At 32.5% G+C, this 23,481-nt stretch overlaps 1 protein-coding gene across 2 annotated transcripts in view; it reads right to left on the reverse strand.

The window, feature by feature from the left end:
• GABRB2 (gamma-aminobutyric acid type A receptor subunit beta2) overlaps positions 1-23,481 on the reverse strand; it is a 242,996-nt gene that overhangs the window by 102,965 nt on the left and 116,550 nt on the right. For both annotated transcript variants that reach the window (XM_051978842.1, XM_051978843.1), the window contains exon 5: positions 11,476-11,558. In XM_051978842.1, the coding sequence (XP_051834802.1) occupies positions 11,476-11,558 (83 nt within the window). The remainder of the gene's footprint in view (positions 1-11,475; positions 11,559-23,481) is intronic.

Raw genomic sequence — 23,481 nt, forward strand, 5'->3', positions numbered from 1 at the left:
TATAGGAAGAGTACCTGTCAGTGTGATTTCTGGGAAACTGTGTTTTTTCCCTATTCTCAAACATCCCCTCATTAATTCTGAAAATCTCATCATTACTGATCCATTTTTTTCTGATAAATGATTCATCCTTCCCCTATTACTGTTAGAATCTGAATATACCTAAGAGATGAATCATGACCTAAATTCCCAATATTTCACTATAAACTAATCTAGCATACTGAGTTTGGAATCATAGAAAATATATAGAGTGAGAGCATCTGGCTAGGTTTGACTTTATTGTTTATGTGTGATTTTAGCTAAGTCACATTCTAGCTAAGTCACATTCCCATCTGGTTTTTATTTCATTTTCTGGAAGATAATAGAATCAAAGGCTTAAACTTTGAAGGAATCTCAGAGATGTCCAACTTTTTACATTTTAGAGATGAGGAAACTGAGGACCACGGAGCTTAAATGACTACCCAAGTGTTAGAAGTGGGATTTAAACTCTGATTGAATAAATCAACTACTTGATGACAGAGTGCACATAGTTTCAGGCCTAGAATCAGAAAGACTCATGGTCCTGAATTCAAATCTGGCCTCAGACATTTACTAGCTATGTACCCTGGACAAAGGACTCAGCCCTGTTTGCTTCAATATCCTTATCTGGAAAATGAGCTGAGGAAGCAAATGGCAAACCTCCACTGTCTTTGCCAAGAAAACACCAAAAGGGGTCAGGAAGTGCCAGATATGACTTAAAATACTGAAGTAACAACTTCTGATTCTGGAGTTAGTGGATGCTAATATGTCTCCACATTCTATAAGGCCTCTCTTTCAGAATAGATTTGTTCTAATAGTAGGTTCTTTGAGGACATGTTTCTTTTATTGTCTTTGTATTGCTAGAGTCTGGCAAGCAAAAAAGTGTGGAACAAAATGGAATGGAATGGAAATTTTCGAGGGTCAAAATGAATACTGAAACTCAGGGAAGAGAGAAGGATTCCAAAAGCCAAATTTTGTCAATTGGATAATTCTTCTTAGACCTTACCCTGTAAGTATGAGCTTTGTCAGATTAGAATAATATCTACATTTTGAACAATGATTACATCTGGAAAAGCTTAATTAAATGAAAGCATCTTGGGTAGTGCTGGAAGGGCGTGTGTGTGTGTGTGTGTGTGTGTGTGTGTGTGTGTGTGTTTGTGTGTGTATGTGTAAGATATAGTTCAGAATAGAAGAGAGAGTCTGAGTCTTGGTTCACTGGACAGTAAACATCCAAAAACAAACAACAGCAGGTTTCTAGAAATGCTTCAGGGATTGTCTGTAGGTGTATTTATGTTTTTGGCTCACAGTGTGCACATCAGGTTTCTCAAAGTGCTCTCTAGACTTCACTTAAAATGCTAAGAGAGTCATAAATGTGGCATTTTTACTTAATTAGGATCAAGTATAAAGTAAAGTCTAGCCAAAGAGAGACTTTTTTTTCCTAGGATGGAAGAGTTGTTGGCACCATTTCTCAGCATAAAAAGCATGCTAAGTAAACACTTTTAAAAATATACAACAGATTAGTTATAAACTGATATTGTTTGGGACAACCTAAAACAGTATTTTGAACATATAATGGACAATTGTAGGGTGGGAGAAATTAACATTAGGAAATGAAACAAATTTAGAGGAAAAAAAATATTTTTACCTAATATAGGTAGAAAGAAGCAATACATATGTAATCTATATTAATTATGTACATATCTATAAATACATATGCATTGCATCTTTCCATATGCATTAGGTGAAGAAGATATTTGTGTACATATCTATGTAATCACTATCTATTTATCTATCTATCTACCTATTTCTGGCAAAATCATTGATTGTCCTGAAGGAATCAGAGTAGCTTAATCTCTTAAGAACATGTTCTGCATTCACAAATCTATACAATTAACTTTGTTTAGAAAGATCTGAAACAGTTCTTGAGAAAATCTACAATTTGTAACAGTGCTAGGTCAGATCTTATAGTTACTGTTAATAAAAGAAAACTGAGTTATTTACAGAATCTCAGGGTAAAATCTAAAAAATCTGAAAAATCTATTCTTTTTACAATGCTCTCAATAAGTGGATGTCCCACTTTCTCTTGAAGATCTTTAGAAATGAGATGGTTTACTACTTCACAAAGCAGTTTGTTCCATTTTGGAGTAATTATTTAATTTTGGGGAAATACATTTTACGTTGAGCTGAAATATAAGTTCTAAACTTTAAGTCCTGATGTATCATTTGATAACAAGCACCATAAAAGTAATTCCAGTTTTATATGACAACCCTTCAAATGCCTGAACATATATATATATATATATGTGTGTGTGTGTGTGTGTGTGTGTATGTGTGTGTATGCATATATATATATATATATATATATATATATATATACATATAACTTCCTCCCTTAACTCCCTTCTTTAATATACTATCTTTTGATACAATCACATAGAACTAGATATGTAAGACACTCCAGAAGCACCTAATTCAAATCTATTAGTTTACAAAAGAGGAAAGTATAATTCAGAAATATGAAATAATCAAGGTTATGTAACTATTAATAAATCCAGATTTGAAGGCAAGTCTTCATGTATTCAGAATTCTCTGATTCTAGAGCTTGTATTCTTTCTGCTGTACTGTGCTATTTGTTTTCAAAGTGTCAGGTAAGGAAATTGAGATTCAGTGACTTCAAGGTGTCTTGCCCAACCAAAGTCACACAAAAATGATGTACAATTTTTCCATGTTCCTTGACTACACATCTGGTGCTTTCTTTCATTCTGTTTTTTTTTTTTTTTGATACACCATATTGAATATCAAAATCATTTAAAGATGGTTAAAAAAATAACAGAAACCTAGCAAGTGCTGAGATGTTTCAAAGGAGGAGGGGAATAGAAATTATAGTTGCATACAGTGATGAAATGGTGAAGTATCTCCAGCAAGGTACTACTGAGTGTGGTCTGAGTGTGGTCTGATCAATACACAGTGCATAATTATGGTTTTCGCCTTTCATGTTTTCAATATGGTACTTCTATGAATTCAATAGAAGAATGTATTTGTCATCTTTTAACATACATACATACATACCATATGTTTCCCCCAAAGAATTTTAAATGCTCATTAATTTAAACAAGATGTGGTATTTCATGCCACTCTGCTTACAGTAAAATCAGATGAAAAAAATCTCAGTGTTGAAACATATAAGTTTATACATTAGATTTCAGATACTTTCTTTTGAAATGAAATCATTTAGAGAAGCTAAGAGATCTATGGTAGATAAGCAATCAAATATCAGGTTTTTTAAAAAATATTTTTATCTAACTTGAATTTATATAGCAGGACTTCAGTCATCACATTTCTTTCACTGCGTTCTCAAGTATAACAAATATCTGTGGAAAATGTGGAAGCATCCACAGAACATACTCTTGAATGTTTCTTCTGGGCTTTTTTCCCCACATCAGTTAGAGAGTCTTTAGACTGTAGGTGAAAATTTAATTTTTGTTCAGCTTACATCAAACTATGAATGAATTCCTTTTATAAATGCAATGCTATTACCAAAAAATACCCACCTCATGAAAGTGAATTTGTAAATTAAAAAAAAAAAAAAAACAACAACTGTCAATTTAAATGTGAATTCTTCTCCTTTTCTTTTCTTTCTTTCTTTTTCTGCAGATGAGGAAACTGAGGAAAGTTATGTGACTTACTCATGTCACACAGGAAATAAATAGCAGATTTGAGATTGGAACTCAGATTATCAGAAAACAAGTCCATTATGATCTTTGCATTTTACTATGTAGGTCAACTTCCCATTTTTACAGAACAAAGTGATGTCAAGAGAAGTAAAGGGACTTGCCTAATCTAATAATTTTTTTTTAAACAAATAATACCATTAAGAAAATGTATATAGAAACAGACAGGAATGTAAGCATCCCACTTCCAACTCAGAACCAACCATTTTATAGAACGGGGGCAAGGGGAATCTAGGGAGAAAGTAATATATTTCCTGTAATTGCTACTACAGAATTTGTCCTCATGCTTCCTGCTGATAAAAATCTATTGTGGATCTTTAAGACCAACAACAGAGAGCTATCTCTGAGCTAGAATAAGAACAATATTAATACTTCCCAAGGAAACTGTTTATATATAAGCTGTAACATTTTCTCCCATGGTGAAGCTCATTATGCCCACCATGCTCTTGGAATGCTTGCCTTAATTAGAATATTTTTTGAATGTAAGAAAGAAAAAGATACTTTTAATTCAGAAATTGTTTCAACTTTCTTGAATTATTCTCAGATTACAATCACTTTTAAAGCAGGCTGAATGTCTCAATTATCTTTCTATTTCCCATAATAACTTTCACAATAAATTTTAATTAAATTTTTATTTATATTTTATTTTTATTTATATTCTTCAGTGTATCTATTACTTTTTGAATAATTAGCTGTCAGAAGTCTCCATATTGATTAATATTTTTTTGGAAAATTTTAAAGGTATAACCATATCAAAATCAGAGTGGTTGAGACTTAAAGACAAATGGATTAGGCTGCCTGGCTTTAAGTCAAATGATTTGAGATTCTAGATTCTAGCACATTCTAGAAATTTATATTCCTTTGTAATTAAACTCCCTGAATTGAAAAGCATGGTACAATTTCCAGATGAGTCAATATAAGCTTTTCAATTTCCTATTTATCTCTGATAATTTTTCTTTTCCTCTAAAGCTTTTTAAAAATCATGTTCCTTCCCTACTTACTTTTTATGTGTGTGATAAGCTCAGCCCTCTTTCACTACCTTCAAAATTCCAATTTTTCTAATTTTTTTCCCTAGGTGTAATAGATGTCTAGACTTGGAATTAAAAGAGACCTAACTTTAAATCCTACTTTAAATAATTTCTCAAATTTTTCTCAGATACTTTCAAATTCTTATTCCCAGTACCTCAGTTTCCTCATCTGGAAACTATAATGTGGAGGGGGAAAGACATGATGGCCTTTAAGATCCCTACCAGTTATATACTATGATACTAAAGTTCTGTTTTTCATCTCTCCTAACATTTAGGTAAGGAACTTCCTCACAAAATCATTCACTTAAAGACACCTCCTAGAAGTACTGAAATATAAGAGAAGTACTTAAGTAAGAATAACTGAAATGAAGTCGTTAATGTCCAAATTTCTGGCATTAGGCACTGGGGAAGTTCTCTTTATTCATTCATTCATTCATTCATTTGTTATTTATTTAAGTATTTGTTTATTTGCTTATGACTGAGAAATTCTTGGTGTTCCTTATATTATATATTTAAGATGTTCACATCCTAAAGGCCTGATATTAATGGTTAGTTTTTTTTTTTTTGATTGGAGGGGTGAGTGGGGTCTCTGTATGTATATTACTTTTACAAAAACAGAACTGTAATTTTATTGGAATTTCTACAAGTATTTATTAAGAACCTACTATGTGCCCAGGCACTGTGCTAAGCATTGAAAATACCCACCAAGAAAAAAAAACAATCCTTACTCTAGCAGGGGTCCTCAAACTATGGCCCGTGGGCCAGATGTGAAAGCTGAGGACATTTATCCCCCTCACCCAGGGCTATGGAGTTTCTTTATTTAAAGGCCCACAAAACAAAGTTTTTGTTTTTACTATAGTCTGGCCCTCCAACAGTCTGAGGGACAGTGAACTGACCCCCTATTTAAAAAGTTTGAGGACCCTTGCTAGGATCTCACAATCTTATGGAGGAGACACTATGCAAACCAAAACTATATAAACCAATATAAAGGAGATATAGCAGGATAAATTCCATTTAATCCCAAAGGGAAGGCACTACCATTAAGAAAGTCAAAATCAAAATTTTAATATTAGGTTAAACATGAGTAAGCATCAATTATATCAAACAACAAGAAAAATAGAGAACTACATTTGACACTCAATCATTATGATACATTATGTTGCCTGTTAAACCCAAGAGAACAAAGAGAAGAAAAAAATAAAATATTTTACAGTTGAAAGGAGAAAAAGTGAAATACCTTAGAGAAAGTTATTTTGTATGCCAGTCACTCAGTATCCACTGGCTTTACAAGGCAATGAGATTTTTGTAAAATATGTCTCCTTTTTTGGAAACTGAATTTTCTAACTGGACTAGAATAAAGGCAGAAAATATTCTTGAGAAATCCAGTCTGACATAATGTTGACTGAATTGCTATTAAGATAATACCATCTTCTAAGTTCTGTGGAGGATGTGTGTGTGGGTGCGTGTGTGTGTGTGTGTGTGTGTGTGTGTGTGTGTGTTTGTGTGTGTGTATGAGTATGCAAAAATCCATAGGATATCTTTTTTGATTGATAGATAATCTATATGTCAGTGACTATCAAAAAATATCAAAAATAGATATAAGTATATATCCAGATATCTACACATATATATGTGTGTGTGTGTGTATATATATATATAATATATATATATATATATATATAATACATACAATACATATACACACACACACACACACACACACACACACACATACATATATATATATAGTGGATGTTTTTGATCCTGGACATATAGGTTATTTTTAAAAAGTCTGTTCAAGCCTAGGATGACCCTTGAATTTACAGAGGTGCCAATGGGCAGAGGTTACATTCTGCATTGTATTCTTTATTGCATATGCAAACTTCTGGAAGATAACATTCCCTCCATAATGGCTGGCAATTTTATAAGGCTAGACATGTCTTTCTGTGTCATTTTCCCTAGTAATTTCTGCTAGACTATCTCCTCACTTCTTGGAAAAAAAAATTCTTTTTTTTTTTTTTTTTTTTTTTTTTTTTACTTAGTATCTCTCTCTTGCAAATCACAGGCTTTTACTGTGTGCAAGGACTAAATCTAATTCTCTAAATTTAGAGAGGAAAAAAATAAAAACAAGAAAGGTAAAATTTACTTGCCCAAATGTATGTACAACTGCTGTATTGAATTGAGGACCACTGGAATTATATACCTTTGTCATGTTTGTTTATTTTAAAAATTATTATGCCATAGCAAAACATAGCCTTTTCAAATTAAATATGTATTGCTAATCTGTTTTTCCAATAATAATGAAAGTTAATATTCACATAGCACTTTGAGGCTGACAAAGTACTTTGGCTTTATTTTCATTTTATGATTTATTTTTGTCTCTTCTTAATTGCTGATGCCATAGCTAGAGAAAAATAACTACACTAGACACAGGCTTTGCCAGAAAAATGCTTGCAAAGAGTATTCACCTACCAAAAAGAAAAAGTGCATTCTCTTATATATCTGAGTTTTATAAGAACTATATAATTAATGACAGTACGGCAGGTGGGAGTTTAGATACTGAATGGCCAGGGGTTTTTCAGTATAAGACTACCTTTATTATAAGGTGGGGTAATGATATGAGCCACTTGGATAGTAGTGTATCATTAATTAATTCACTTTCTCAACAAATGTTTATGTAGTTGCAAACAACATCTGTTACCACCAATTATGGACTTTGAGGGGAAATACAAAAACATTTAAAGAAATATAATTGGACAGTTATATGGCACAGTGGATAGAGTAATGGGCCTGTAGTCAAGACTCATCTTTCTGAATTCAAATATGGCCTAAAATACTTAGTAGTTATGTGACCCTTGGCATTTTATTCTGAGTGTTTCAGTTTCCTCATCTGTAAAATGAACTGAAAAAGGAAATGGTAAACAACTATAGTTGGTTATTGTCATCCTTCATTCTCAAAGAGGACCAAAATGACACCAATATGTTAGAGTTGAGTTATAGTGTGTCCAGATGTGGCTAATCAGACCAATACAAGCTTGGAAAGTTCTACTAACGACAGACACAAATAGTCCATATGAGCATTTGGAGTAGCTTCTCAAAATTTGTGCATATTGCATTTCCTTTGGGCTAATTCAATTCTGCTTTATTCATAAAGTATAACACCTTTTCTATTGAGTTCATGCCATGTTGGGTGGTCCTGTGCCAATATCTCCCATGTCAGACAACTGATTCTTAATAGACTGACCCTACACTTAGGTCATATACCTGAGAGGAAGTGTGGCTTCAGAAATGGCCAAGGAACAGTTGGTATGGTATTTACAGCCTGACAACTTGAGGAAAAATTCCAGGAACATAGTAGAGGTCTGTATAAAATATATGAGATCTTACCAAGGGCCTTTGACACTGTCAGTCATGAGGACTTATGGAAAATTTTGTCAAAATTTGATTGTCCAGAGTTCATCAGTACAGCACATCAATTACATGATGGCATGCTTTCCCGGGTTCTGGACAATAAGCAATGCTCCCATGCTTTCCCAGTCACCAATAGAGTGAAACAAAATTGTGTGCTTGCTCCCATGCTTTGTAACATGATGTTTTCAGCTAAATTGTCAAATGCCTTCAATGGAATCAAAATCAGCTACTGCACTGATGGCAAATTCTTCCACTTGAGAAGACTATAAGCCAAAACTAAAGTGGAGAGAGTATTGGTGCATACTTTTTTCTTTGCAGATGATTGTGAATTCAATGTAGCCTCAAAAGAAGAGATGAAACAAAATATGGGTCAATTCTCTGTCCCTTTTGCTGATTTTAGTCTAACAATCAACATCGAGAAAACACAGGTCCTCCATTGGGCAGCACCACATCATCCATATATGAAACCATCCGTGACAATAAATGGTGAAGTTTTGAAACCACTATAGTATCTTTCGCAAGAAAACCCCAAATGGGTCTCAGAGGTCAAACATAATTGAACAACAATAAGGAAATATAACAAAGAAATGCTTTCAGGAGACTTATTCTGATTTTATAAATTTTATCTCAGTATGTAAATATATTCTGAGAGTGGACAGTAGAGCATTAGTCAGGAAGATCTGAGTTTAAATCTTGCCTAATACATTTACTACTATTCCTCAGTTTTCTCCTCTGGGACATGAATGTATTGGACTCTAATATTCCTTCCAGCTCAAAAAAAAAAAAAAAAAACAGATCCTCAAACAATTAGATTCTAAAATAAGGGGACATAACATTAAATGTCAGGAAACATGTTATTTTGGTTCACCTGCTTCTTCATTAACTGTTTTGTGATCTCTAGAAAAGCACTGGTTCTCTCAGCCTCAATAGTATAATCTCAAAAACTGTGGTAATGTATCTGCTTTACTGAACTGAGAAGCTCGTGTTGAAATAGGAGAATAAAAAAATGAGAATGTATTATCATTATTATAATTTTCATTTAAAATAAAAATTATGTCAACAACATAAAGTTCTCAAATGATTAAAAAAATTCTACTTTTTGGAAAATATGATAGTTCTTTCAAATAAAATAATCATAAAAATATTAAAATCCAACTAAATAATTGGGATGATTCCTTTAGATGAATTATATTGAAATTATCCTGTAACTACACAGAAAAAAGACCAAGCCATAATAAAAACATTTATAATTCCTTAAAAACACTGTAAAAGTATGCAGAATATTTTCATTAATTTGTTCTTTGGGGAAGAGAAATATAATATGAAAATGTTGATTTAAACACACAATCAGAAATCAAATTTCTCTAAAATATGCATATATTTTATATCACATAAAGAAAAATTTCTCAAGGATACTTTAATGTCAAAACAATGTCAAAGTTCTATTCAGAACAATGCTTTTCACTCAATCAATCAAATGTCTATTAAATGGTACTATATGCCAGGTATGCTGCACATATAAAGCCAAATATGAAAAAAGTTATTACTCTCAAGGAGCTCCAACAAAGAATACAACAAAATCATATATACAAATATATGTCTGTGTATCTATCATCTGTCCAACTCCACTTATATCTATATATCTATGTAGATAAAGTTTTATCTATATAAATATCATAGTGCTTGGCACATAGAGAATATTTAAGAGATGCTTCCTGATTGATTCAGTGTAAAACATTGTTTTGAGTAGGATATTGGCATGTTAGGAAATGAAGTACTCATAGAGTTTTTTTTTTTTTAAGTACAAAATATGTACTTCCTAAGAGAACAATTTAATGAAAATATTCTTTATACTTTTAGGCTATTTTTAAGAAAATACAAAATGGCCCTCTATCTAGATATAGACCTATAGATAAGCATATATATGATGAACATTTGTCATAATTAAGCAACACTCTTCAGATAAGTTGTGACAGAATCTTGACTAAATAATCTGATGACTCACAATAGAGAGAGTGCTTCACATGAAGCTATCACCAATCAATTGTTTGGTGAAAGATGGCATCATAATGCCTCAAGGAGGGAATTCACAATATAAATAGACTTGAAAATTACATCTTTCTATATTTGATCTAACTGTTTAAAACCTGATTATGTATGGATTTGAGTTACTAAATTAATATATAAAAATTAGCAAGCTGTACCTACTATATGGATGACTGATTTTTTTTGGGGGGGTTTAATACTTTTTTGTTTGCAAATGATTGTACATTCAATGCAGCCTCCAAAGCAGAGAAGCAACAAAATATGGGCCAATTCTGTGCTTCTTGTACTGATTTTGGCTTAACAATTAACACCAATAAAACATAGGTTCTCCATCAGGCAGCACCACACCATCCATATATGAAACCATCAATTACAATAAATGGTGAAGTTTTGACAAAGCAAAGTTCATAGCCATAACAAAACAAAGTTTGTAGCCAATGAACATAACTGACTGAAAAGAAATCATCATAGAATTAGCAAATAAAAAAAATTCATCTTGATGTTCAAATAGATACCATTGTAAGACATATGAGTAATATTTGAAACATCATAAATTATTAAACATCAAAATAAATTATTTGAATTCACATTCTATAAATTACTAAATCACCTGGAAGGTTATTTATCAGGACAATTAAAACAGAGTTGATTTTAACTGATATTAGAAATTCATCCACCCCTACATCTTCACCCTACCTCAAAATACCCTTAAATTCCCAACTAAGTTAGCCAGGTCTTTTACATACTAAGCACCTAAAACTAAATTGTGCCCATAGCTCTCAAATCTTATCTTAGTAGTTGGATAACACTGGGCCCTGAAGTATTTTATAGTTGTTCTTGTTTGTCTTTTGTTTTCAAGGAGGACCAATTCCACCATAAGGTAATTGTCTTCCCTGAATACCCTATATACATCTATACACATTTTATTGTAGGGGCAATGAGTACCCTGTTTCCTAATGCAATTGTTCACCTAAAACATCACTGTTAGTAAAACTTGGAAAAGATACAAAAAAGTATAGGAACAATAGTTGAGGAAAAAGTATTAGTACAAATTTCATCAGATGTATCACTAACACATTTCACAGTGCATAGTGACTTGGCAAATGGTTGTCTTAGGGCTAAGGATGGCAAATCAATATCTTTGAAATATAAAACTGAAAAAAATATATCTATGTATATTTCAGCCTCTATACAAAGCCAGATCAAAACCAGATTGACTCAGTAAAATTCAAAAATGTACTTACAGCTCTCAATCTCCAGGGTGCAATTTTGTTCATCCAGGGGGTATCTGCGCAAATCCATCATGCAAGCAGCTGTGGTTGTAATCCTAAGAAGGCAATAGAAATGACAAATACCATTAGTATACTTCATTTCTAAATTAAAGTGCTTAATGGCTTGAAGGAGTAGGATAAGATCCTCTGGGAAATGATCTGAGCACCCAGAAACTTGGACTCTAGTACTGGCTAATGTCACTATCTATCTGTGTGACTTGGAACCTAGCCTTTTTCCTTGTCTGAGTTTCCATTTCCTCTTCTGCAAAATGAAAGGTGTGGCCATGATGATCTTTAAGGTTCTTACCTGATGAAACAAACATTCTACAATTTTTTTTATCCCTTAAGTTTTTCTCACACTCTTTTTCATACTTGAGAATTACTAGCAATAATCTCTCTTACTCATTACTCTTTTTTATTTTTCTTCATTTCATTTACTTTTCCTGCAACTTCCTCCAACTTCAATACCCAAATTGATCAAATTCTTCTCTGATCAATCATTATTAATATTTCTGCATATAAATCTTATTAAACCTTGCTTTAGTGTAACTACTGATGAATTTTCCATCTATACTCTCCTTTGGTGTGAGTGACTGAATTTTTCTAAGTTAATAATCTCACTCCATATAGGAAAAAAAAAAACAAACTAACTCAGAAAAAATTGTTACAGAAGAACAAGGAGAACTTTTACTATTTTATCATGTTGAAATGAGTATTTTTACTTTAATTAAAATTCACTTTTTTTCCCCAGTTTGGCTGAGAGGCGGAACTGTCCAAATATCTGGAGGATCACTAAAAAAACTGCTTCTCTATTTAAATCTTACAGTAGGGAATAGAAAGGTACTCCTAAATATTTTTTCATAAAATGTTTTAAGATCATATGAGATAAATACAAGGAGGTTAAAAAAAGGACATCTAAATTCCTTCCTAATATTAACTTTTCTTAAGATTGTCTACAGATTACTGCTATAAAGTCTTCCCAAGATCACTATGGCTTTTAATATTATTTCTCTTTTCAAATACAAAAAATTATTTGTATTTACTTATCTGTGTGCATTTTATATATCCTCAGTGAAAGTAACTTCTTGAAGGCAGGGACTATTTTTATTTTGGTATTATTGGAGCTCAGCATAGTCTGTTACTAATATAATATTTGTCTAATTTAATTAATAGATTGACTAATTGACTACAGATTTAAAAAAAAAAACTAACTAAACCTAGGGTTAATTTCATGATGGGGAAATCTAAGACAGTAGTTTTGTTGTAGTTGGGGTATATTTGATTCAGTTTCATACCTTTCTAATAATTATTTTGCTAGCATAAAAACCCTGCCTCAGTTGTGAAGGTCTGAGCTAAACAGAATAAGAAGTTAGGTTTTTTTTTTTTAAGTAATATTTTATTAAATCTTCAGGTATCACTAGAAAACTAAAGAAATAGGAGTGTAGGGAGTCCATTAGTAAAATATGCAATGAATTATAAGTAGTTGATTTAAAGGGAACAGGGCTGAAAGCACTGTGAAGTATGAATCACTTTTAACAGAGCCTATTGAGGTTTGCTAAACTGATTAAAACAAACAAACAAAAAATGTCTACAGGGAATTAAATAGTTGCAAACTAACTTACTGTTGCTATCCTGGGAACAAGTACATTAATACTATTTAGGAAAAATGTTTTTTATTTGAATCCCAATGTAATGTAAATTAAGTATTGATTTTTTTTCCCTTATAACATTTTTCTTACTCCCCCCACACTTACTTAATTTGAAATGTTAATCAAAATGCTATGTTACAACAAATAAGCAAACCAGAAATAGCCATTATCAGCTAAGTATACATTTAGTGTCAAAGTTAGTTTTATAAGCTGGATGCCAGTTAGTACAAAATACAAATCCTATAAAATTGCCACAATTCAAAATCATATTTTCATTGGGCTGGAATAAAGATATTTTAATAATATTAATTTCATTTTGTCACCACTTCAGGGACTTCATTATTCATAGTAGTTGGGATCTAGATAGAGGTACTTCCTTTCTTCAAAAGTCATTTATTCATCAATCTCAATTAAATAATGACAACCTTTAAAAAATCACAAATCCCATGAGAACTAAGTTTGTAGTGTATACAATCTGGTGCATCATGTACACTATACACTTAATTTTTATCCAGTTGGAGTGAAGTAAACAAAAAGGTACCCCAGCAACCACAGGAGATGCATATAGAATTGAGTTCAAGTTCATACTGTACTTTATGATTAACAAATCACAAACAAATCACAAAAAATGCTTTCCTTACAAGAACCTTGCAAATTCCTTAGTATTAATGTTGTGATCAGTGTTGTAGCAAAAGAAAATTGAATTTAGGATATGGAGGCCCGAGTTTAGATTCTGCCTTTCATGCTAACTACCTCTGTGAATTAGTCAGGAAGATCTGAGTTTAAATCTTGCCTAATACATTTACTACTATTCCTCAGTTTTCTCCTCTTGGACATGAATGTATTGGACTCTAGACTTCTAATATTCTTTCTTTCCTATGATTTGTCATCTATAAAATTAGAAGTATAAGGTAAGGAGGAGAATTGGACTGGATGATCTCTCCAAAACTCTATTGAGTCTATGACTCCAATTTTGTAGAGGACAAAATTAAAATTAAGACAACTCAACTATTACACTAAAGTTACATGGCTGGTAACTTACTGGTTGAGCTGGTTCATTTAGCAGGTCTTGTGACCTGAAGTCAAATATCTTGTAGATCAATGGTGTCAAATAATTATTGAAAGGAGGGATGCTAATTCATACATAAAGATGCCTATGGGTCATTTATTAGTTTTAAAATGTAATGGGAACCATGTTCTATTGTATTTTTATTTCATGAAATATTTCCCAATTACATTTTAATCTTGTTTGGTCTGCATTCTAAAGTGTGGTTTGATCCATATCAACTGTGAGCTGCTTGTCTGATACCTCTATTTTACAATACAACATTTACTTTCTAAGTCAGTCAACCAAAGCTCAAACACTTAAATTATAACTGTAATTCAGAGACCAATTACTCTTATTTTAGAAATACTTCCAATACCCTTAGTTAATTTGTATTCTGGTTCATAAGGAAAAAAAAATTTAAAAAAAGCTAATAGAAGGCTATTATTGGAGGCATGTACCAGGGACTGATAGCTGATGAAAAGTATAGAAAGAGAAAAATGAGAAAAAAAATTAAATAAATTAAAAATTAAGAAACTAGATTCAATAATCAAAAGTCAACCCCTATTTTCCCCTAGCACCCATATGATGTAAAGAGAATGAGAGGAAGGTTGCCACATGGCAAGTAACCTCCATGTGAAGGATTTGTAGGAGAAAAAAGGAAAGAGTTTTAGAGAATAGAAGATATGAATGATTATGTGACACATTTATCAAGTATATTTGTAACTACATAAACTTTTGTGGTAGTTAAATAGAACAAAATCTAACATATGCTAACTAGTTTATCATATGAACTAAAGCCATTTGTTTCAGGTGTAAAAATCCGAAATAAAATACATAATATTGATCACAAATCCTTCTAACCTTATGATCATTCTTACACTGATGAATTATTTTCTTTATTATATCATTGGCAATTTATTCAGCTTTAAATTCTAATATAAATATAAAAGTTATCATTATCAAGAAAGCTTATTGTGAATACAACTTTTTCACTACTTTTCAGTAAATCTGAGAGATAAGATTCCCAAGATTCTATTTCTTGTTTGCCTTTCCATTTAGAATACAGACTTCAACAGAGAAAAATCAATAAAGCAAGTAACATTTAATGGGCTTTTTATGAAAACACTTACCCATAGATATTAAAAAGTTTAATGTGAGGAAAAAAAATCTACAAACAAAAAAATCACCTTAATCTTTTAAAAATCACTTACCATTTCCACTAGGATATTGTAAAATCAGAGTATTAATCATTTAACTGGTATCCCAATTAATGTTTAACATCATTATAAAATATACTATCACTTTCCTAAGCCCAAATGAAAACCTCAGGAATTTTCTTGTATTGAATCATTTTGATGAAGAAGAAACAACAAATGGAGCTTAGATTTGTGAAAAGCAGGAAAGCATAATTTGATCTCTACATTTCAGGAATAATTACTTTTATGGAGATTAACATTTTCCTTTTCTTGACATATATGGATAATTCATTCTGAAAGGTGAAAGGTGTTCCCCTTATTCATTATAAGGGGAACAATAATAACAAAGCTGTATTTGGAGCCAGATGATCAGATACTATGGCCAATTCATCTATTTATTACTCATGTGGCCCTCGACAATCAATCAGTCAATCAATAAGGGAGCCTTTATTATGCACTTAATATTTTGTACTAAGTGCTAGAGATATGAACTAAGACATGAAAACACAGGGTCCTTAAACTCTTTGGTTTCAGTTTCTTAATCCTTAAAATAGAAGCTTGGACTAGATGATTTATGACAAATTTCTAATCATAAATCAATAAAATGAAAAATCTCAATTTGCTATTATATGTAGCTTTTTAAGTACAACATCATAATACATAGACTCTAAGAATTTAACACTCAGTACATATATTAGACACAGTGAATCTTTGCGGTAGATGCAGACTTCCATCTTCTATCAACTCATGACATTTTTCTTTTGATTAACCTACAAAAATAGTTTCACTTTTGTTTAAAAAAAAAAAAGTGAGTTATTTTGTGATTACATTCAGGTGTTCCATGCTAGAATATTAATCAATGATATTATTTTCATACAGGATGGCATCAACTGCTCTCATCTCCTTACTTAAAGGGTGAAGATCAGAAATGATAGTCCTAAAGGGACTTTTTCTCCTTTGATTTAGACATTATTTGAACTAATGCTGCCAAAATAATAGATCATTAGTATGAGAGGAATCCCTAAAATCAGTATTTGTATTTCTCACAAAAATTTTTACCCATTACAATAACCAGTAATTTTTAGCACTGTGACATTAGTTATCATTTCAAGGTTGTGGTATCATTTCAAGTTTGGACTAATGTTGTAGAGGGCTGAAACTCCAAAAAAAGGTGTGCTTGAATCAGACAACAGAGCACTTCAGACTAATTACCTATTCCACGTGAGACAATGACTTTATTAGCATATGTTTGGATAAATGGCTCTTCTCATAGTTGGTGCTTGCTGAATGTTTGGTGTTAAGATAATTGTATGCAAGGATTTGAGGGCCAGGTGATAGAGGCCAGAGTTACTTGGCAGCAGGGCAAGTTGGAGAGAGGCTGGAGATTCTGGACTCCAGAATCCAAGAGAGATCTTTGGCAGCTTGCCTATGTCTTTCACTTCTCCTCCTAAAGATAAAGGATTTTGATTCATCCTGATTCTGGCTAACCCTGAAGCCCTCCAGGGAGCTAGCCTATATTCTACATAATGTGACCATTATTGAGAAATGGTATTGGCATAACATAACTCACAATTCAAAAAGTTCATGGGGCAGTTATCATGGATTAACTAAAGATTTATAAGAATCAGACTATGTATGAAAAATATTATTCTCTGCTGAAGATCTCAGTCACAGCCATTACAACATTGAATGGAAGGTTCCAAGATATTTAGTTTTTTGGAAAGAAACCTAAAATGTAACTTTACTAATATACATTTTGTTGCTGTCCTTCAATTTTGAAGAGGACCAAAATAACACCATGTATTAGAATTGAGTTACACTTGTCCAACTATGGCTAATCAGACCAATATGAATTTGGAATGCTCTGCCACAGGTTGGACATAAATAGTTCATATGCATATTTGGGATGGCTATTTTTTTTTGTATATTTTGCATTTCCTTTAGGTTAATTCAATTCTGCTTTGGTCATAGAGCACAGCACCTTCTCTGATGAGGGCATGCCATGCTGGGTAGTAATGTGTCAGTGTCTCCCATGTCATAAAATTGATTCTAAAGTTCTTAAGAGATACCTTGAGAGTGTCCTTTTATTTTGTTTTTCTAACTACCTTGGGAGTACTTGCCCTGTATGAGTTCTCCATAAAATAACTTTTTTGGTAAGTATACATTTGGCATTTGAAGACTGTGATCAGCCCAATGAAGTTGTGCTCTCTGCAATAGAGTTGGAATACTGGGTCGTTTAATTCAAGAAAGGACCTCAGTTTCTGGTATCTAATCTTGCCAGGTGATCTTCAGAATCTTCCTAAAACAATTCAAATGGAAATGATTCAGTTTACTGGCAGGGCATTGGTATACTGTCCAGTTTTCACAGGCATACAAAAATGAGGTCAGTAAAATGGCTTTGTATACCCTCAGTTTGGTAATCAATCTAATACTTCTTCTCTCCCACACTTTACTTCAGAACCTCTCAAACACTGAGGTTTGGCAATGTGGAGTCAATCTCTTTATCAATGTAGACATCCCTGTCCAAGGTAAGTCTATTTACCCACAGCATTCAAAACTTCATTGCTTACTGTAACCAGTGGTTCCACATATGGATATTGTAGTGCTGGCTGATGGAGAAACTGTGTTTTTTTGGTGTAAATTGTTAGGCCAAAATTAACAGAAGCAGTTGAAAATTGTTGCATCTCTGCTTCAGAGGCTGCATTGAGTGCATTATACATTTACATATCATGATATAGATAGTTGGTACTCTTCATGTACTTTGTTTTTCCTCTTTAGATAATTACATCAAGTTTTTAAAAAGTTTTATTTTAAATAGTGTTTTTTTTTCTGAATTACATATAAAGATAGAAACAGAAATTTTTGTAAGATTGTGATTTACAAACTTTTCTTTTTCCCTCTCTCTCCCCACCCTTCATTAAGACAGAAAGTGATCTGACATAGCTTATACAATATATATAACACAGGTACAATATTAATAGCTACAATGAATAGGTACAATAATAAAGGGACAAAATGGGTACAATGATGGATTATATGTACAATCATGTTAAACATATTCCATGTTCTGAAAGAAGAATCAAAACAAAAGGGAAATCCATGAGAAAGAAAAAATTACAGCAACAAAAAAGTGAAAATAGTGTGTCTTGATCTGCATTTAGGCTCCATAGTTCTCTGGCTATAGACAGCATTTTCCATCGTAAGGCTTTTGGAATTGTCTTGAATCATTGCATTGCTGAGAAGATTTATGTCTACTATAGTTGATCATCACACAATGTTGCTGCAATTGTATATACAATGTTCTCCTGATTCTGCTCATTTCACTCAGTATTAGTTTATGCAAGTCTTTCCAGATTTTTCTGAAATTATTCTGCATACCATTTCTTACAGCACAATAGTATTAGTATTCTTCTATATTCATATACCACAAGTTATTCAGTCATTCTCCAATTGATGGACATTCCTTCACTCACCAATTCTTTATCACCCCAAAAAGAGGTTTTATAAATATTTTTGTATATGTGGGACTTTTTCTTTTTTTATATAATCTCATTGGGATTCAGACCTAGTAGTGGTATTGCTGGATCAAAAAAGTATGCACAGTTTTGTTTTTGTTTTTGTTTTTAAGAAAATTGTCATTTATTTTTTAATTATTCTTTTAACTAAAGTTTTTTTAAATTTATAAAACATATGCCTGGGTAATCTTTCAACTTTGACCCTTGAAAAGCCTTTTGTTCCACATTATTCCCTCCTTCCTCCCCACCCTCTCTCCTAGCTGGCAGGTAGTACAATGACATGTTAGATATGTTAAAATATATGTTAAATTCAATATATGTATACATATGTATACAGTTATCTTGTTGTACAAGAAAAATCCAGATCAAGAAGGAAGGAAAAAAAAAAACTGAGAAATAAAGAAAAATGCAAGTAAACAACAACAGAGAGAGTGAGAATGCTATGTTGTGCTCCACATTCAGTTCACACAGTCCTCTCTCTGGGTGTAGTGGTCTTTCTTCATCACTGAACAAGTGGTTTGAATCATTCCATTATTTCTGAGAGCCACGTCCATCAGAATTGATCCTTGTATAGCGTTGTTATTGCCATACACAATGATCTCCTGGTTCTGCTAATTTCACGCAGGGGTCCTCAAACTTTTTAAATAAGGGGCCAGTTCACTGTCTCTCAGACTATTGGAGGATCGGACTATAGTAAAAACACAAAAACTTTGTTTTGTGGGCCTTTAAATAAAGAAACTTCATCGCCCTGGGTGAGGGGATAAACATCCTCAGCTGCCACATCTGGCTCGCAGGCCATAGTTTGAGGATCCCTGATAGGGTATGCACAGTTTAATAGCCCTTTGGGCATTATTCCAAATTGTTCTCCAGAATGATTGGATGAGTTCCAACTAAACCAGCAAAGCATTAGTGTTTCAATTTTCCTATATCTTCTCCAACAGTTATTATTTCTCTTTTCTGTTTTATTAGCCAATATGATAGTTAAGAGGTGGTACCTTAAAGTTTCTTTAATTTACATTTCTCTGAGAAAAAGTGAGAGACCATTGTTTTCATATCACTATAGTAAATTTTAAATTCTTCTTCTGAAAACTTCACATATCCTTTGATCATTTATCATTTAAGGAATGACTTGTATTCTTAAAAATATGATTCAGTTCTCTATGTTTGAAAAATGAAGTTTTTAGGAGAAACTTTGGCTGTAAAAATATTTCTTAACTTTCTACTTTTCTTCTAATATTAGTTGTATCTGTGCTAACCCTTTTTAATGTAATGTAATCAAAATTATTAGTTTTTCATTTCATAGTATTCTCGAGTTCATGCTTGGTCATAAATTCTTCTCTTTGTTTTAAGGGGAAAAGAAGTTATTAGACTACTAAGAACTGACTAAATCCATAAGGATTTTTAGTAAGCAAAGAAAAGAAATGTTTTAGCAATTAGCAAGGAGAAGACAAGTTCCCTAGTGGAGCTTTCAATTAACCAGGTTAGAAAACTCCATTAAAGGGAAGATGCCATGAGGCAACAGTGTGTTATTGATTAATGGGCTAAATTCATAAAGAAATTTAGCAGACTCACCTGGAAAAGGAGTTCATGGGGAATGGATTACATCATTAACTGGCAGGCTAACCCTAAAAAGGATTTAGCACCCCAAAAAGAGTTAGGGCCATCTACAGTATGAACAGATCGTTTATAACTTAGTTTTCTGATTGGATACAATAAAGGTGGAATTTCTAGGAACCTCCACTTAGGATAGGATTGTAATCAATTGTCAGCTTGAACAAAAAGACTATGTAAGAACAAATGACCCACTTAAGCCTGAAATGGCCCCATTAATGCCTGGTTTTGCTTGCCTCAGGGAATATTATCTGTGTTTCAGACTTTTGCTGCTAAGGCCCACATGGCTACTCACGACCTCCTCATCTCCTCCTTCAAACAACTGGGATTCAACATCTTTTGGAGTATGAAACAGAGATCTCATTTTCTGAAACTATTTTCTCCTGAGATTGGGAGTAGAGTTGTCCTTTTTTTAAGGATACCACTCAAAAGGGTGAGTAACTATAGGTTGGTCATAAATTCTTCCCTTCTCCTTAGATCTGAAATGTAAACAATGCCTTGCTCTCCAAATTTGCTTATAGTAACACTATACCTAAATCATGTTCCCATTTTGGCCTTACCTTTTTAGGATTTGAGATGCTGGTTTATACCTAGTTTCTGCCATATTTATTTTCCAGTTTTCCCAGCAGTTTTTGTGAAATAATGAGTTCTTAACCCAGAGGCTGGTCTTTAGGTATATCAAATGGTACATTACTATAGTCATTTACAACTATGTTTTATACACCTAACCCATTCCATTGATCCACCCCTCTATTTCTTAGCCAAAACTTTTATGGTATAATTTTAGGCTACCTTCCTTTGGCTTTTTTTTTCTTTAATTCCCCTGATATTCTTGACCTTTTGTTCTTCAAGATGAATTTTGTTATTATTTTTCTAGAGCTATAAATTAATTTTTGGTAGTTTTGTATGGGACTGAATAAGTAAATTAATTTAGGTAGAGTTGCCATTGTTATTATAGTATCTCAGCCTGATGTAAACTGAGATCTTTTGGGGGGAAATGATGGAGATGAACCCTGAAACTGTCCAAACTCTTCTCTAAAAGAAGTCTACCTTTCAGAGAAGCCCAGTTGGGTAGTCTCATTCAGTTGGAGATCATGGCCAGGGACATGATACACAGTCTATTGAGTTGAGAATTAGTTTAGAACCACACCCAGTAGCTCAAACTCCCAAAATAAGTAATCTCTTTTCAATTGGAAATTTAGGTCCAGGGCATTGTCAACATTAACTCAAATTCCCAGTTTAGTAATATCATTCAATTTTGAGTTGAATTGAAGCACCAAGTCTCAGATGGCTAATAAAAGATAACTCTGAACCCAGAATCTTTGCAGACATTCTAACAGACTATGCCCACTGGTAAAGATATTCTCTTCTCAGTGTAACCTGCCCTTGTAGAAGTCCTAAACAGGATTGATTATGCTTGCTAAGAAAGTTGTCTTTTTAGCAAGCTGTCCCACCAGGATTTTTTTTGCCCACTGGTGAAGATATTCTCTTCTCAGTGTTAATCTTTGCTATCTTCCTAACAGGACCCTTTTCCCACTAAGAAGGCTGTCTTCCTAGCAAGCTGGCTTCTTAGTGTTAATAAAAATTCTATTCTTCTTTGCCACAAATCCTCTGCCCGTATTTATTTGAATTTGCAATTCTTCATAAAGGACCTGCACCTCCAACCAGAGGGGATTTCTTACCCTAATTCTTGCACCTCATCACAACTACCACTAACCTCATCAAGCCTCCCCATGTGCAACTGAATGTTTTTCCAGTTTTTTAGATTTGACTTTTTTTGTGTGAAAAGGATGTTGTAATTATGTATGTATGTATATATGTATGTATGTATGTATGTATGTATGTATGAATGTAGTTCCTGGATTTGTCTTATCCTACTATTTGTCCCAGATATTTTATATTAACTACATTTATTTTAAATGGAATTTCTCTATCTCTTGCTGATCAGCCTTGTTTGTAACATATAGAAATAGTGATGACTTATATGGGTGTATTTTATATCCTGTGATTTTGCTAAAGTTGTTAATTCTTTCAGGCAGGTTTTTAGTGGATTTTTTTTTTTTTTAGAATTCTCTAAGTATACCATCATATCATCTGAAAAAAGTGCTAGTTTTGGCAATACATTACCTATTCTTTCAACATTTTTTCCTTCTCTTCTTGATAAAGCTAACATTTCTAGAACAATAATGAATAATAATGATGATGATGGGCATCTTTGTTTCACCTCTGATTTTATTGAGAATGCTTCTAGCTTATCCCCATTGCAGACCTTATCTGTATTGTTTATCACTTTTTAAGGAAATTTTCATTTCTTGCTAAAGTCTTTAATATTTTTAATAGGATTGAGTCCTATATTTTGTCAAAAGCTTTTCCTGCATCTCTTGAGATAATCATATGATTCCTGTTAGTTTTATTGTTGATATGTTCAATTATATTGATAATTTTTCTAATACTGAAAAAGCCATGTATTCTTGGTATAAATCCCACCTGGTCATAATATATTATCTTGGTGATAAGTTGTTGTGATCTCTTTATTGATATTTAATTAAAATTCTTGCATCAATAATCATTAGAGAAACTTCTATAATTTTCTTTCTCCATGTTGATTCTTCATGCTTTAGATATTAGCTCCAAATATGTGTCATAAAGTGAATATGGTAGGAATAAAATAAGTATGGAATAAGGTAGGCCTCCTTCACACATTTTTCCAAATAGTTTATATTGTAGTATAATTAATTGTTTGTTTGTTTTTTTTAAACATTTGGAGGGATTCACTTTCAAATTCATCTGGCACTGGAAATCTTTTTTTTTTCCTTAGGGAATTCCTTGGTGACTTATTTAATTTCTTTTTCTACAATGGGATTATTTAAGTATTTAATTTCCTTTTATTTTTATCTGGGATTTTATTTTATCTTTTTTTTTTTTTTTTGGTAAACATATACCCTCTGTTTCTAGTATAT

The sequence above is a fragment of the Antechinus flavipes genome, chromosome 2 (assembly GCF_016432865.1).
Source record: "Antechinus flavipes isolate AdamAnt ecotype Samford, QLD, Australia chromosome 2, AdamAnt_v2, whole genome shotgun sequence".
In the NCBI taxonomy this organism is placed as follows: Eukaryota; Metazoa; Chordata; class Mammalia; order Dasyuromorphia; family Dasyuridae; genus Antechinus; species Antechinus flavipes.